At 37.6% G+C, this 18,267-nt stretch overlaps 1 protein-coding gene across 2 annotated transcripts in view; it reads left to right on the top strand.

Annotated features, from left to right (window-relative positions):
• ADAMTSL1 (ADAMTS like 1) overlaps positions 1-18,267 on the top strand; it is a 405,621-nt gene that overhangs the window by 302,646 nt on the left and 84,708 nt on the right. For both annotated transcript variants that reach the window (XM_048931906.1, XM_048931909.1), the window contains 4 exons: positions 1,811-1,922; positions 2,795-2,933; positions 13,347-13,397; positions 17,608-17,812. In XM_048931906.1, coding sequence (XP_048787863.1) covers positions 1,811-1,922; positions 2,795-2,933; positions 13,347-13,397; positions 17,608-17,812 — 507 coding nt within the window. The remainder of the gene's footprint in view (positions 1-1,810; positions 1,923-2,794; positions 2,934-13,346; positions 13,398-17,607; positions 17,813-18,267) is intronic.

Consider the following 18,267-nt stretch of genomic DNA (forward strand, 5'->3'; position numbering starts at 1 on the left):
CTATGATTTTTTCAAACTATCTTTACAAGAAAAAGTATATCTCTAGTTGCTAGTTGCAGTAATTTTAGACAGCTAATTTTTGATGGATAGACTGAGGACTGTGATTTAAACTAGCTCTTATAAGACTTTTGATATTCTTGGTGTTACAGATTGAGGGATGTGCTGTTGTTCTGAGCACTCCCAAGTTCCCTGAAACCTGGAAATCGAGGATGCTCCCCAGTGGATTGCAATGCCTAAATGTAGGGCTGATTGCTCTACAATCTGAGTTCTGCTGATGTCTGCTATCAATATGTTTAGACAGGATTTTATTTGCAAGCAAAATTAATGCCATTTTCTCTGGATCAGTGACCCTGTGACATAAGGATTCAACACTCACTGTGATAGTAAGAGGACTTTTTCAGCACTGGCATTTCTCATATCTAGCAGTGTGTTGCAAATATGGCAAGGGTCAAAACTCCAGATCTGAGTATTTCAATGTGTGAAAGCTAGCCTTGTGCAGCAAAAATTTCTTAAAGCACATAGCTGTCAAATGTCACATTCAGTCTTGCAAAGCTTAGGCTGATGTTTTGCCCTGGATCAAGATCTTAGCTTTAGAAAACTGTCAAACAAAATTGAAAAAGACATTTTTGCTGCATGGAATAACCATTTATTGTTCCTGTTCTGCTTACAGTATTCCTTAAAAAAATAAATGATACTGTGCCTGCTTATTTCACTTGCTTGTTCTGTATCATTTTAGCTCATAGCTATGGTTTTTTGCAATTCTTTCCTGCCTATGTTGTTATCATGGCCATATGAGTGACTTCCACCTTAGAATGGAAAATATGGACTTCTGCCTTTTCTCTCTGTTGGAACTGACAGATACTTCTGCAGACACACCGGAATAGTCTGCAGGGAGATAAACTCTTTTGAATTCCTGATTTTTTCATGTGAACTCTTTTTCATCTCTTTCCTTTTATAGTAAGCTCTATGTGAGCTCTCAGTCTGTTCTTCATGATTCAGTGAAGACCCTATTGCTGAGTACATCTTCTCAGTTTAAGACTCACTGATGATCCTTAAAAAACAAAGGGTGAGAGCAGAATTCTCCCCAGTCAAGTCTTTTTCTGCACACTTAGATATGAGACCTCCCTGAATGGCTTCCAGCACAGCAGAACATTTTTCCCAGGAGTGCATGAGGCTTTCATGAGCCCAGAAAGACCCTTCTGAAGTGTGTGATTAATGCACTGTCTTCACACAGGGAATTAGATATCCTGTTTCTGACAGACAAACTTATTACGATATTAAGCCATGCAGAAGGCCTCCCATTTGCTGAAGAAGCTGTATTGCTACAGCTGTATTTTTTTTCCTGTTGGGAGTATACGTCACTGTTTACTCTAATTAGAAAAGGGCAGCCTTAGTCTCAGCGGGCCAGATCTCTTTCAGCCCTCAACATATTCTGCAGTATTTTCATCTTCTTCCCTCTCTTCAAATTTTACTTTGATTTGTAATCATGTTTCTGTCCATCTACAGAAGAAAACAAAACAAACAACCAGACTATACTGTCAGATCAATTTGTCATATTTTTGCTTCTGTTTTTCAGTCTAGATTTTCATGATGTCTCTTTGTTTTTGGAAAGAAAGAAAACTAAGGACAGATTGAAAGCAATGTTTCCTAAACAATGCAACTTGTTGAAAATGTAGAAAGAAGGCAGTACTGAAATACTTTTAAGTTCTCCTGAAAAGAAAAAAAGAGAAAACATAATGATAAAATACTACTGAGAGCAGGAGTTTGGTGTTAATATTTGGTTCGCTTTTTATCTTTGCATCTTTTTCAGATTGCCTATGTTGGTGCTGCTGACAGTTCGGTCCAGTTTATCTTCTATCAGCCTATTATTCATCGATGGAGAGAAACTGATTTTTTCCCTTGTTCAGCATCCTGTGGAGGAGGTAAAAATTTACCACTGTATTCCAGAAATAGTCATATACATGTAATATCTGTTCCAGCTTCTGAACTAAGTCCTTTAAAATAGGCAAAATCTATGCATGAAAGTATTTACAGCTAAGGAAGGGAGAGATGTAATAACAATTGTAGTATTCTTTGCATTTTTTTTGCATCGTTTGGACTCTGTACTTAATACATTTGAATATCCACATGATCACACTTCATGCTACAGCTGTCAGACGTAAAGGATTTATGGGATTTGGACCCATCTGGAGTCACTGCATGTCTCCCTTCTTCATTTCTCACTATCACTAATCAGCAGCTTTACCTTTCTGAAATGAAACTGCATGTAAGATTCTCAATGTCCAATAAATCTCAGACTTTATTTTTTCTTTTTGTTTTAGATTTCTGATTTTGTACATGACCATAGCTGTTACCTTTGGTTTCTTACTGCACGTAATTTAGAGCAGGCAAGATCATGTTTGTTCAGTGTCTGCTACATCCTCCTAACATTTTGAGAACATCTTAAACATCTGAAGAACATGCCTCTTAATAAAATGGATGCAAGTTTTTGCATTACATTTAAGCACATCCTGTGACCAGTTAGGAGGAGATCTGAAACTACAGAAATCATCAGCATTAGTGACTATTTATCGTTTGATCCAGCATTTTACTTATTTAACTTTTGAATATTTTATGATGTGTGCATTTTTGTAAATGAAGCTGTTGTTTTTAACCTTGTCTGTAAAACTGTAGCTGCTGTGTCCAAAATCATGCATATTTTCAGCTAGCCTTTTACAAAACCAAAACTTAGATGTATTTCAGGCAGAAACAAGAAAAACATATCACGTATTATTTCTTCCACTGTGCATTGCAGGTTATCAACTGACTTCTGCTGAATGTTTTGATCTGAGGAGCAATCGGGTAGTAGCAGATCAATACTGTCACTATTACCCTGAAAATATCAAGCCAAAGCCAAAACTTCAGGAGTGTAATCTGGATCCTTGTCCTGCAAGGTCAGTTGGTTCTAATCTTAAGAGTCCAGCTTAAAAATGTAAAGTTAAGAAAATATTTTGTTGCTAGTGTTGACTATGTCATTCAACCTTCTTCTTATCCTCAGGACCTGTTCTATAGAAAAAGATCTTAGTTAAGCACCTGCACATTACTAGAACTGGATTTGCAATTGGTTGTTTCTTCCCCACAGATTGCATTTTGCCTCATTAATCATAAAGTGAGAGGAAAAAAATTGACTATCATCAACACACATCTCTTAGGTCTTAGTGAAATGGGGTAAAAATGTTGTTGGAAAATGGTTGTCATCACAATTGGAGGAATCAGAGGTGTTCTTTTTTAAATTATTATTATTCATGTATATGATTTCTTCTTGCAGTCGTGGCAGCTTGTAAAAAACATAACATAGGGATTTGTTGCAACTTGGGCCTGTGCACAAGACCCTCTCCACTTCCATGCCAAACATTCTTCCTCAAAAGATTAATAGTAAAAATATCAAGACCATGGAGGCAGGTTTCCCATGTATAAGAAGAGGAACAAAACCACAAAAAGGACTGGTCTTTTGTTGCACTGACTCCCCTGAACTTCAGTAGAAATCAGTCTGTAACCACTCGCAAACCGCAAGCATTTATTTGTGTAATCTGAACCTCTTGGTCTTGTGTGGCTTTGCTAAAAGACATTTGAGGGCTACTCAGCAAGCACACATGAAGAGATGCCCATTTATTTATCTCCTTTCTCTCTAGAATAGTTCTGTGTCAAGTTTGATAAAGAGTTCACAATCAAATGTCACATGAAAATATGTTATAGCCCTTCAAATTACTGGGGGTTGCCATAAGAAAAAAAAGTAGCCAGGAGAAGAAGAATGCTTTTAGAGACTATCTCTTCTAACAAGCTTGCATTAAAGTTTGTTTTCATAACTATAGATAACACTCAGGTTTATCCATCACTACAGATATATTAAACCAAAATGTATGGCAGTTTATACTCCTTTTCTCTAGTAAATGCATTTTTAGTGGCAGCTCTTGTTGCAACTAATCAAAAGCTACAATTGTTATCATACAGTTAGAAGTGAAAATCTCCTCAAATTAAGAAGTGAAAATACCAAATCTCAAAATTCAGTATTGTTTCATTTGTATTGCACATTCTTTAACTTACATATTTTATCATCTATTTCATTAGGAAGCCTTAAGTATATCACATAAAGAATGCAACTTTAATAGGGCTTGTGAAAAGCATTTGCTGTTGAGCATGTAGAGATTGCCTACTCACAATGCAACAAGACTATTTTTATTTAGCAGTGTTCTGCCTAGTTCAGTATTTAGTTTCACTTGTTCTAGTTCATTCCACCAAGTATATATATACATATATATATATGTATATGTAAAAAAGATTTTTCTGGTTACTTAAATATATTAATAATTCCATTTAGAAACTTTACTGTAGAACAGACCCTATATGTTTTCCTTGGTGGTTTTCTCAAATCAAAAATGGTGTCTTTGGATTTTTTTTAAGTAGATGTCAATAAGGTAGGTCTGATCAGGGAGACATATGTATGAGTGCCTCTGAAAACAGGGTTGCTGAAAGATGTGAATTAATATGAAATCTGTCTTTAAGATTCACCTTTCATGGTAGGTAGCAGTGAGAAAACAATTTTTTGTAGCTTTTTCTTTTCTTAAAGCCTAAGTTGCTTTGTTTTGTTGTTTTTTTTTTTAATACAACTCTGAGTCAAATACACTATTTGCCTCAGGAATTTGTACTAAGGATTTTTTCCATACTTTTCCCAATAAATTTAAATGATGTGTGTGAACGCTAAGACAACTGCATAGAGGAAAAAAGAAAAAAATAACTTCTGGGCAGATTTCAGGAAGTGATTTTTGTTTTATATAAGACATACCAGGGCAAAGTTGTTGATATAAAGACCCTGAGGGGAAGGAAAGTCATTTAGAAGCCCAGCTCTGCCATTCTGGGGTACAGGCAGTAACAGGAAGCAATTGGCTTTTTGGAAATATCCTCACAGAATGCCAAATTGCAAAAGATTATTTTCAGAAGTGTCTTTGTAAAGAATTCAATAACCAACAATAGACAAAAAAAGAGAGGAAATCTGTGGTAACTTCTGGAATCTTGATGCTTTCTTACAGTCAAGAAGAGGGTAGGTAAGGCAGAACAACAGGACTTGGATTGTGGAGGAGGAGGCATCTCAGCACTTCAGAGCATTTGCTGTGTGTCAGCCATTCTGCCCTTCCAGTATAAAACAAGATCATAATTATTTTTCCTGGCAAACCTAGTTCCAGTGAGGCATATCTGATTAGTGGTTGCTGACTCTTCTTATGGTGTGTCAGTGAATGCCTCAGAAAATGATTTTGGAAGACCACAGTGACACTGAATAAAACAACCAAGACAGAGAGGTTACATAAAAATTTTCAGCAAGGAATAGTCAGAAAGAGATAATAAAATGACTACTATGACTGTCACATAAACTTTCAATTACTTGTCTTTTTAGGCTTAGAATGTGAAAACTTTTCACTTTATTGTGCTCATTATGAAAAATAGATAACATTGCTGGCATTATGACAAGTAAAAAAAAAAAAAAAAAAGAGAACAAATGTGGAAAATGAATCAATTTTCGGGGGAGGGGTGGTGGAAATACAGTTTTTCACATAGAGGCAAAGCAGCGAGTGGAAGATTATGTCAATTTTATCAAGTCTATCCCCTTCGATGTGGCTGCATCCAACATTCTTATTTCAGGTGTTCACTTAATTGAAGTCTTTTAACTATCCAAAACTGCACACTCTTGAGGGTTTGGAAAAGTGTTTTTAGCTGTCATCAGTATCCTCCTGACTGATCCATTCTAATGAAAGGAGAAATGATTTTTTTCTGCTCTTAGAGAAAGAAGTCTGTTCAGACTTGACTTAAATGGGTGTGCTAAAGACATACAGGACAAATCTGACGTGCTGTAAATTGAACATACCATTCCTTTTATAATTCAAAGGCATTCCTCTAAAAAGCAATTTTCACAAATGTGTTGAAGGTTTTTATGCCACTCATCACTGTGAGGTACTCTCTGGAGTAAAATCACTGCTGCTTCTAGATTTCATGTTCAGCTTTTAGGTTGCATTCCCAGGTGCATCGTTCTTTGTTTTTACTGATCTGTTCTATTGTTTACATCAAACCTATCTCTGAAACACATTAATATGGGCTTCTCTGAGTCACAAAAGCTCTCCTGATGTTTTTACCAGGACATTTCAATGCTGTATAAAGATTTCCAGAGGCATCTTCAGCAAAGATTCTAACTCATGCAGCAGTTGTCTCACGAACTTCACAATAGCAAGCCTCTAGCATGTGTCTGTTTTGTCACTTTGCTGAAAACGCCAGCCCATTCTGCACAGGCAGTAATTCTAGAATCTTCTAGAACATTATCAGTAAGCTTACCCACAGAAATAATGGTAGAACTGGTGTGAAATTTTTGGAAAATTCTGAAGTTCAAGCAAGATTTTCAGTACTCAGAGATCTGAAAGAATTATCAAACATGCATGGTTTGTGGAGTTCTCCAGCAAAATTGCAAGCTTGTTTTCCTTCCCATCAGAGATTTTCTTTTCACATTTTCACTTAACTATTATACTTCAGTGATTCTGAAAACACATTGTAATGTGAACATAAATGCTGTTTCTTGGCAAACTTGTGCATCATAACTTTTATACACTTCATTCAAGAGAAACAGATGTGTGAGTGGTGAGTAAATATTTATGATTAAAAGGGCAATGCAGGGTATGCTCTTAATCAGCAGCAGAGCTCTCCTCACTTCATTACAAATTGTCACCTGAATCAGAAAATTGCTAAAAGCATGTTTTTTAGTTTGTTACTCTAAAGATTTTGAAGTAGACAGCAATTAAGAAACGAGTAACACAACAGTGCAGTGTTCCTATTTTCACTAGATTATTTTTGGAAGATGAATGAAACTGGAGTGAATCCATTTGCCTTTTCCCCCATCACATCCTTATCGCTAAATTGGAGAGATATGGATTTGGAGGGTGGGCTGTTTGGTAGATAAGGACTTGGTTGGAAGGTCACAGGCAGAGGGTAATGGTCAATGGCTCTGTATCCAGGTGGAGTCCAGAAATGGATGACATTCCCCAGAGTCTTGGGACTTTTTAGTATCTTTATCAGTGACATAAATAATGGGATGAAGTGCACCATTAGCAAATTTGCTGATGACACCAAACAGGTTTTGCACTTGGGTAGAGGTAATCCCAGATATGTATACAGCCTGGGAGAAGGACTCCTTGAGAGTAGCTCTGCTGAGAAAGATTTACGGTTCTCGTAGATAAAAAATGTAAGCTAACAGTGTGAGTTTGTCAGTGCGCTTGTGGCCTGGAATGCCAATGGTACCCTGATTTGTATCAAAAGAGGAACAGCCAACAAAGCAAGGGAGATGACTGTCCCTCTCTGCTCTGCCCTTGTGAGACCTCACCTGGAATACTGTGTCTGGATCTGGAGCCCTCAGCAGAGGAAAGATGTGTAGGTTTTGGAGAGATTTATATTAGATGTCAGGAGACACTTTTTAACTGAGAAGGTGGTGACGTGCTGGAACAGGTTAACCAGAGAGATTATAGGTGTCCTATCATTGAAGGTATGGCCAACCCAGCCAATCTGGTCTAGCAGTTGGCAACCCTGTCTGCAGCATTGGAACCTGTTTACTCTTGAGGTCCATTCCAGTTCAAGCCATTCTATGATTCTATGCAGTGCTGGTGTGTCTTTTAAAAGGTGGGCAGAGCTTTATGATTTACACAGTAGCAGTCATATGTCTACAATGATGAGAGAGGTTTGAGACAGTGACTCATTTATTGATTATTGACTTTGAGTGGGATATGTGAAAGATTTTAATTTTCACATGAAATATCCCAGATACTCCAGATACTGGGCTTTTTGGCAGTATCTCTGTTTATTGCATGGATATAAGACCTTTGTCATAACAACACCCTTTCCCAAAGTCTGCCTCAGACAAGCAATCACTTTTGTAGATTTACATTTTTACTTAAGATCTTAATTTGTTGAAGAAGCTGAGAAGGGTTTCTGTCTTACAGAGTTCTCTGAACCTTGGTTTCCTCTGCTTACTGGATCTAGTCTCAATTTCCACAGCCAGTCATAGATTCTAAAGACAGACTTACCAGCTACAAACAGCAGTTCCATGGAGAGATGAGACATGAAGGTTTTATCAAAACAGAGGGTGAAAAAAGCCTTTTGCAGTAGCATGGCTGAATTTGCATGTGCTACAGAAGTTAGATTGGCATTGGCAAAAAGTGTGCAGCCTGCAAATGAGAGAGCATAGTCAACAAACATCAGTCATCCTGCTTACAATTTATTTTTAACCAGTCAAAATGCTACAGAGGAACTACCTAAGCTGCAAGAGCTAAGGTAATGCATTTTGCATAAAAAATAAGGAAGAAGTTTAATAGGTGAAAAACAATTCAAAGCAGTAAGAAGGGAATCACTGTGTAAGTTTTCAGGAAGGCTAATTGGAAATCATGATACATGGAGAAGAAATGGCAGTACATATGTCTCCAGACACAGATGTAGGTGAAGAATGAGCTGATAGCACTGGAAATGTTCTGGTAGTTGTAACCAGAATCAACTAAGTTCAAGTGTAGGTTAAAGACCATCTGCAGATACTCCTAATGCAAAAAAAGCAATTTTCAAGTCAAATAGGCAAAAAACTAGAATTCTTGGGTAGGGCAAAAGGCATTTAAGTTAAGCTATAAAATGAGTTTGTCAGAACAGGCAGGAAGGGTGGGCCAGGAAACATCCATCAGAGCAAAGATATGAATAGCAGAGCAAATTCAGGAGGTAATTTATATTAAAGAAAGACAAAAGATAGGCCAAAAAAAAAAAACCTGTCAGGATTCATCAGATAACAAACCACAAGGAAAACCTTGTTTTCCTTGTAATTACGCATGTAATACACATCAAAAAGAGGTATCTGTCCATCCAAGATGAAGTTATGGCAAATAGTCTGTTTTATTACATCCTTCATCCAGAAGAGAAGACAATTACAGCAAGTAGTAAGGTGGTCAGTAAAAGATATTTGCACTGGGTAGTGCATTGTTAACATAACAAATTTCTGTACTTGCCTCAATCAGTCCTTATCCAAACCACCATAAAATATTAAGCAGAATTAAAAAGGTGAAAATTTTCAGAAGCACTACAGAAGTGATGCAACAGGACGTAAGTATTTTTCCCGCTTTGAAGTAATAACATCTATTTCAAGTTCTGTAAAGAGCTTAGACTTCAGTAGTCTGTGGTAGTGATAAGTAAACAATGTTTTCTAGAATTTCAAGTCTGTACACCATGAGGAAGTAATTTATTGCAAAGATGAAATATTGTGCTGAATTTTCTGTCTAAAGTGGGAAATTTCTGGAGAGTGGCACAAAAATATAGCTTCCTCAACAATATCTTGCATTGGTTGATTAATGAGAGTCTATTTGAAACATGTTTGGGTAGGGGACAGTTGCCTTCTACCAATCTTCAAAGATGCAAAAATTGTTAAAAACAGAATACATCGTAAATCTTCAAGTCCCATACTGATGGAGTGCAATATGAAAAACTAATAATAAAATCACTGATACCTAAAGGAATAAGCACAGTGGAATTCATACTGGTTGTGTATCTGAGTATTACAACATGCAGTACTTGCAAAAGTAAGTATTCAAAAACCAGCATTACCTGTACGAAGGTATTGCAGTAGATGCCATCAATCCTAGCTCTGAATAAAAGCTGTGATAATTTTACAGACCAGCGTATGGAAACCTTAACAGATACCATCTTTTTAAGGATCTGATTATCTTTTTCTCAGAGCAGACAGTGATCTTGTAGCAAAAGGTGACATTATCACTCTATTTTATTATTACTGAGCACTGTGCCAAGTGGGAGCAGTATCACACACCACTCTAGGTGACAGGATTTGTAGAATTAAATTTGAGACTTTTTCACAAGCCTGTAATCTGTCTAGTGATAATCAGAGCTCTCATGGGGTTAATTGCTTGGTTGCTAAATCTTTGTCTTGCCATATATGATGAACTTTTTCATATCTCCCAAGTATTTCCTTTCACTTCATAAGTTATTGTATGAGTCCCCATTGGGAAAAAAAGTAGCAATTCCGGGCAACAGGGAGTGTGGTCAGCCCTTCTCAGCCCCCAGGCGTCTGCTAGCTTGGCAGATGCTGACCCAAGAGCTATGGACATGTGGAAAAGGGAGGTAGGAAGGACTGACTCATAGTCCAAGAGAGTTATCAGGGAGCTACAGGACAGAGATGTTCAAGCCTGCCATTTATGCTAAAGGGTTAGCTTAAGTGAAGAAAGTATCTGTGGAGGAATACTTTCAAGGAAAGCTGCTGCAGGCATTTGTCCCAGAGGAAAGCCAAATATTTGCACGGATGGCAGACCTAGGTACGACACACCCACCTCTGGCATGTGCAGTTCCAGCTCCAGCTGAACATATGCCTTGGAAGAGCAATTGCACTGTCACTGCCTGTACTCAGAAGGAAAACAAACCAATCTGCAGAATATATGAAACAACTTGTAGGTCTGAGAGACATGAGAGGTTTCAGACATGAGAGACATAACAGTTCTTCAAAATTTCTTCATGCTCTCCTGCTCCTTCTGCAGCAAGTTTGTTCCGGGTGTTGTGTAAATTAATTGTTTGCTACTTCAGTGCCGGACAGAAATCTCAGTGCAGTAGAAAAATTATTAGCAGCTCTCTCTGTTAAGCTCATTAGTAGCTTATTTAGCACATTATCCTCTTTATGTTGCCCAAGTAATGTGCAGTGAACAAAGCCCATATCCTAGATCTTTTCCATATTTTTGTAGGATTATGATGTGTTGATAGGTTCATGGAATTTAAGCCACTCTGTCTACTTAAGTACATATTCACCAAAATCATCTAGGAAGTACTTCTTCTATACTTCACTTAGGTCAGCTCTTTTTCTGTGAGCTATAAACACACATACGCACTCAACAAAACAGTATATAAGAGCAGCTTATGAAGATGCAGTTGCCATTAGTGGTGTAATGACCATATGCTGTTCTGCTGTGCCTTCGAATTGATATTTAAAACCATAAATGTAACCTTTACATATCAGTGTCAGGCACTTTGTCCTCACCCTGACCGTGGTGCTTACCTGGATCTGTAAGAGCCAATGTGTGAACTTTTGGCAGCCCCTCACGCGCACAAGGGCAGTGTCAATAATTCTGTGGAGCTTTATACCATTTACAGAAATGTACTTTATGAATGTAGAATTCTTTGAGTGTCAAGCCTTTCCAATGACAATATTAATTTAGTGCTTTGTAAATGTTATTTAGTCTTCATAACAGTGTTTGGATGTAGTACAGTTATTTCCATTGGAATGGCCTTGGATATTATGCATTCTAATACATGCAGGCCTGGCTTATGCATACAGACAATGTTTATTAGAAAGAAAATATTTCTCACTGCAATGAGAGAGAAATGTTTTGAAATCTGTTTCTTTCTTAGGTACTAGATGCTTTTATAGTATAATTATTTCATTTCTGAACTTCGTATATTAATCTTTTCTCCAACCACTCCTCAGCAAACTGGTGAGCTGGAAAGTGCAAAAGGCTTCAGAGCAGATCTTCTGCAGCAGTGATAGAGCAGTCAGGAAAACAGCAGATTCTCAGAAGTATGAACCAAAAGAGAAAGGAAAATAAAATGAAAAAGAAAAAGAAAAAAGAAGAAAAAGAAAATGAGAAAAAATGGTTTCTTTCCATCTTTTTAAAATACATCTATAGAATTTCTCAAACTTTTGCAAGCATTAACCAGTCAAATAAAATCTGAAAAGTCTTGCTACCTGGCCATAGTATAAGTGACCTATTTGTCTTTTTCAAAGTTTCACAGGACCAAATCTGTCATCCTCTTTTTGTGGAGATTTTGTGGAGATAACAGTTTTCTCTAGATACAAATATGCAGATGCACATAAGGGACTCCTGTGACTGCAGAGATTGATAAAGTGATAAGGATCCATCCAGGTCCCCATGACATGCTCACAGGGTTTCTGCACCTTTCGGCGCATTAGCTGGAAAATTCCAGCACACTGACCTAACACTGACTCTTCACTGTGAAAACACAATGGAATCCATCCTTCTGTCACGGTCAAATTGCACCAAAAAAAAAAACCCTTAGTATATTGAGTCTCCTCTGAGTATTTAGACCAATTTAGAAGGAACTATTTTGAGAATAAAGAATACTTTCTCTCTTCCCCCTCCTTTTCTCCTTCCTCCTTACAGAAACCCAACATAACTATCACCTCCCTTCTGTATAATACTCTCAAATACCACCCTCATTCTTTTCAGTGAGTCTCCTCTCTTTGTTACTTGGACAGGGACATGCTTTCTATTCTTTTACACCTAGTATTTACTGTTTGATGGTTCTGTCCACCTGCCCTCAAGTCCCCTATTGCACCCTGGCTTTCATAAAGGTGACATATGAGGTACTCTAGGTTCATGTTTGACATTAATAGTCATGTGAGATAATTGGGAGAGGGTGAGCATAGAGAGTTACTCTGAGTCAGAATCTATCAAAATGGAAAAGTATGACATTCCAGGCCAGCAGTTCAGTGAAATCTTGTATCTGAGAATATGTCAAGTGATATCCATCTTGCAGATTACTGACATGATAACGGTTCTGATAATTGCTAGTTTTTATCTATATTACTGCCAAACTTGACAGTGCCAAAAAAAAAAAAAAAAGAAAAGAAAAAGCAAACAAACAGAAGCCCTGACAGGTTACTCTTCTCTCCAGCTCTTTCTGGCTTCAAGGAAAATCCAAATAAACAGACCAATTCTAAACATGAATAAAATTGGGTGGATTTAAGGTGGAGAAATAGAACTGAGGATCTAAATTATTGCATGGGGATACTTTCAGTTCCTAATCCCAGCTTCTATGAAAGCAGAAGTCTTATCTGAAGGGCAGAAACAACCATATAGTTACTAAAAATGGGCTTAATCTAGAGCTCTCTGAATTGCACAGAAGTTCAGTTATCTTCAGTACTTCAAATCTAAGTGTCATGTGAGAATTTTTTTTTCTTACGACAGATTATAACCTAGAAATTCAAGTAATATTCAAAAAATTCATTTGGATCGTTTTGTGATAGTAGGCTGGTTCTTAGTAAAGAATTAGTATATTCATAAAAACAGTAGTTATTCATGATTTATTATTTAATGACTTGGAAACTGTAGGATGAAAGCGTATGTTTTAAATGTAGTAGCAACCACTTTTTTTTTGTTTTGGTTTGTTTTGGTTTGGTTTTGTTTTTGTAATGTTGTGTAAAAAGTTGTATAATGTAATCATTTAGTATTTATTTCATTATGTATACCTTCTACTCAGAGGGTTGGCATTATTGTTCCTAACAGTGATGGATACAAGCAGATCATGCCCTATGACCTCTACCATCCCCTTCCACGGTATGTAAAACAATCAACCAGATGCTAGGATTAGCTAATACATTTATTGTTTTTTCCTCTTCTCTGCAATTCTGCTTTACTCTCAAAATGAGATAATGCCTGCTGTTTTCTTTTTCCTGTGAACTCCTGCAGATTAGCCTAAAAATGTTCCACTACTAACCTGTTGTTGTAAATTCTATTGCTGCAGAACTGAAAACAATATTCTAACTGAAGCAGTAGTGTGGCTTTATTAAGTGTGTGGTCCCTTTCTCTATCTTCCCACAGTATTCCCCCATCCCTTCATCTTTTTCTCTCACACTTTTCCCTTCCTTTAGTCGTATCTGAACATGACTGCGCAATGAAATATCAGACCTTCTATCTCTCTACGTTGCTGTTTCTTGCATGCTTATAAACTGTGAGATGTTGATTTCAGACAGTGTTGTGTCCTGATCCAGCAAACCTATGCTAAAGCCTTTCCCAGAGGCATTAATCTGTTGGCTCCTCTGGCAACTCAGAGATCAGGGACTGGAATAGAATCAAGGCCTAATGTATATTATTAATTATCTCACAATTAAAATATCTTTAATGTAAGACTTGAGATTTTAATGAAAATAATTACATGAGCAATTACTTTTAAAGCAGGTAATAAGGCTGGTGCTGGTAAAAATGCTTGGTAAATGAGGGATAATAACCAAGTGGTTTTGAAAAACTGCTGGGACATGCAGTAGTATTCAGTTAATTTATTGTGTCCCATGATATCTATTATGCTACAGAAAAAAACCTCCACCATAACACTAGTCTCATCTTGGTGAGGAAATGGTCTCCCTCAAGTCACTGTGAGGATTTCCTTCATAATTGTACAAATGCAGTGTACTCACATTTGACATAGGGTCTATAGCAAATCATAAGCCTATCCAAAACTGACTGAAAAGATAAGGAGAGTAGCTTATTTGACAAACCAGCTGCCATTCATATTAGCAATCTTTATGTGTGATGAGTAAGTGTATATAGGTTGCTCCGAAAGTATGCCTCCTAATTATTTCCATGGAAACAACAACAGGTGCAAATAGCACAAAAACACTTTTTGATAGAGCAAGTTTTCAGCTACAAAACACAGTTTTTCAACATAACCACCACCAGAAGAACTGCATTTTCCCCAGTGATGAAAAATGCCTGCATGCTTCATTTGTAACAATGTGCACCAGTGGAGGTGACCCTTGTCACTGTTGCCACTGCTGAAATGCACAAACCACCACCTCACTGTGCTCATATCCTCTGCTTGACCTCCATAAACATTCACAAATGTCGGTGAATGTCATTGGGTGCCATTTTTTCTACACGGAGGAATTCAGTGCCACACCTTTGCTTCATATGCACTTCCATGACAGATGCCACTGTGTCAGAGTGCCCCTCTGCTGCCATCTGTCAGCAGCAATAACAGTAATAACATGTAGTGGACTGCTGGTGGGAAGGTTCAGCCTCTACTGCCATACCACCAACATCTACTTCTGGTGTTGTGGGCCAGTGTATTAAAATAGAAGACATTACTTTCAGAGCAGCCCTTGTATGTCCAATAAATGTACTTAATTTCCATAATTTTCAGATTATATTTTCTGTGCTCTGTGCTTGCCTGTTGGCAGCTAAATGCTTGGGGGTGCATACATAGATTCATTATTACTACTCATGAGATGTACTCATAAAATTTAATCCTGCCTTTCATTCTTTTTTTTCTGGAAAACATTTTTCTGCATTTTTTATTAAAAAATAAACACGTAACTATGAACCTCAAAAATTAAGCCTCCATTGTTCAAGAATACAGAAGCTTGAATATTCATACAGCATATAAGACTAGCTTTGAGAGTGCTTTATTTTATTTCCACTGTGTTCAAAGGCTTTGCACACTGACAAAAACAAGCATGTATCAGAGGATGATTCAGCAGCACTCAACAGTGGAAGGATTGTATTTAAGGAAAAAGCATCCTGAGCTGGCAGCTGGGCAGAGGCTTTTTTGCGTCTGAAGAAAATCCAAGATGAAGGATCAAAATGCCCTGAGGTGTTTGACTTTCATTAACACTGAAAGTGATCAAAAGCCTGATACTGTTTCTCAAGCTTTTCTGTATTATGGGCTCACCCCACAACAGTTCCTTTACATCCACTGACCCAGCCACTCTTTTTTCAGCTTTTTTACCAGCAGCTCAGGCTGCAACTGCTGGCTGAGTCCTTTACCCCACCTTCCACTCAACATCTGGTCCTGTGAACCCACAAACAGGGCTCATGTCTCCCTCCCTCACTCCCAGAAGGAAGACACAGTGGCAGGTCTCTTCTCTAAGCCTCAGTGGCAGAAAAAACAGACACTGATTAGACCACAAGGTTGGCATGAGTCAGGGCCAGGGCAGAAGGACAAAATATTCCTCTCAACCCACAGAGCTTAGGAAAAAATTAAAAAATAACATAAAAATCCCACAAAGGAAACAAAAACACACACACACAAAATGGCCCCAGTCACACTATCTGTCTGAGGCTGACACCTGATACTGGGGACAGAGGAGAGTAGCAAACTTTAGGAGAAGTGGCCCTTTAGGAGAAGTGAAAAGGAAATTTGGGAAAGTGTCTGCAAGATTTACCTACTGCTCTCTCTGCATTGGGTTTTATCATGAAAGAAAGGTACAGTTCTGTGGATACAGTGCTCGCTTTGGTGCACTGCCACGTCCTCTCACAAATCCTCAGTCAGTACTGCCTGTTTTGTAACTTGAAAGGGTTTCACCTTTAAGAGCTGTGTGGCTGAGAACTCTTTTCCTTCTTACACACATATAAAACCCGAGGAACAAACTGCTTGCTTAGATTAAGCATCTTTGTATTGCCAAGGTTGCCAGAGGCAGCCAGCAGCCTTTCCCAACAACTGCAGAGAATTCTAGCCACAGCAACCCTATCCCAGGCTCAGGTTGCTGGCAAGAGTTTCTGCTGCTTACCAGTTTCAGTTTGAGCTCTCTTCAGTTATATTTGTGATAGTTAGAAACCTTATCTGGAGAACTTGTCCCAAAAATCCACAGGTGTCACGTTTGAATTAAAAATGTCACAATACATATCTGTGACATATGGGGCTTATAGGGAGCACACCATGACATGGTGTAAATATTGTTCTACCACTTCTTTGTGTTCACACATAGAACTAGTTGATGGCTTTACCATTCATAAACAACTATCAACATGAGCCATTTCACACAGTGTCTTAGAGCAGCTCTAGCCATTATCCAAGTGCGGGTTGTGCATAAATATACTGGAGCTGATAGGAATAATATGGGCTGATACAACGAAAGTCAGAGGGAAAGATAGATTTATTTCATATTGTCTAACAGCTTTGGTGAACATGTAAGTTTAACTTAATGAGACTAATTACTTTGTTATGACTACAAGGAAAACATCACTTATAGCTATTGTAACAGAGGTCCTGGATCTTCTCTGTGACAGCAGCTTGAATAAAGGGAGGAAATACCAGTCTACATTTTATGCAAACAGAAATATATACATATAAAACAATGCATACATTATTGTGTATGCATCATTATAGGAGGTGGAAAAAAACACCCTTATTCATGGCTTTTTTGGAGCATACACATTGCTGTATGGATTTGTCATTACAATGTTCAAATGGCACCTGTTGAGAAAAATAGTGTCTGAATTCTTCCCCCTGCTTCAGGTCTAAGAAGACAAGGCTTATGTAATTTATCCATCTGTCTATTTATCCATCTATCAATATAGCTTCTTCTTCTCTTTGAAAGTTTCCTCCAATCTTATTTTTTTTCTCCATAGCTCAGTTTTTCACCTGAAAGAAGCACTGCTATTTTTTGCCTGTTCTAGCAAAAGTAACATAATAAGTTCAGAACGAACTGAACCTCTAGTAATTTGTAGTAATTTGTAACAAGGATTTCTCAGAATGTGTCATATTGTGAAAATATGATAATTGCATCAGCTAAATAAAAGAGATTGTAATAAAATTAGTAGTTACAGAGTTAATGTGGAAAGGAGGTTTTACATTTAAGTTAGTAAATTAAAGATTGCACCCATCAGAGTGCTTTGTTGATATCACCACTTACATGTAATTTTTTCTGAGGGCAATCTGAAGTACAAGAAAAACAACTGCAGGTAACAGTTTATGCATTTATGGGGCCAGTAATGGGGGCATCGGGTTCCTTTTGTTGACTCTTCTGTATCACATTCTGCTTTTTCCCAGATGGGAAAGTACACCCTGGACTGCCTGCTCCTCATCCTGCGGAGGGGGCATTCAAAGCCGCAGTGTCTCATGTGTGGAGGAAGACATTCAAGGGCATATTAGTCCCGTGGAAGAATGGAAATGCATGTACACTCCAAAGATGCCTCTTGTCCAACCTTGCAATATATTTGACTGCCCAAAGTGGCTTGCTCAGGAATGGTCACCGGTAATCTGTTTCACTTTGATGATTTTGTATTTTGTATACTGAAAACACATCTTCAGTGCAGAGAATAATAGTTCAGTGAGCTTGTTGAATTAGAAACTTTTATTATTTTCCTTTCTCTGTTTTAAATCACTCTATTTGTCTAAACACAAAGTAAATTCAAAGGCTGTGAATTTAAGATTTAACAGGGTTAGGGAGAAAGATGGAAAAATAAATCAGATTTGAAATGTTGATTAGTGATCCTCTACTAAGAATAGACTGAGAACGTAAATGCACACAAAAAAGGCAGTAAGCTGATCATGATCGGGTAACAGCATCTTTTCAGCCAAAAATTGTGTGTCATAAATTTCTAATAATTTTCTAAAAATTTATAAACCCACAAGTGACTGGGTTTTTATGCTTATTCTTTGTCCCTGACTCTCCTTTATTGTTTCATGCAAGAAAATTCCTGTTTTTTC

This window comes from Lagopus muta, chromosome Z (assembly GCF_023343835.1).
Source record: "Lagopus muta isolate bLagMut1 chromosome Z, bLagMut1 primary, whole genome shotgun sequence".
NCBI classification, from domain to species: domain Eukaryota; kingdom Metazoa; phylum Chordata; class Aves; order Galliformes; family Phasianidae; genus Lagopus; species Lagopus muta.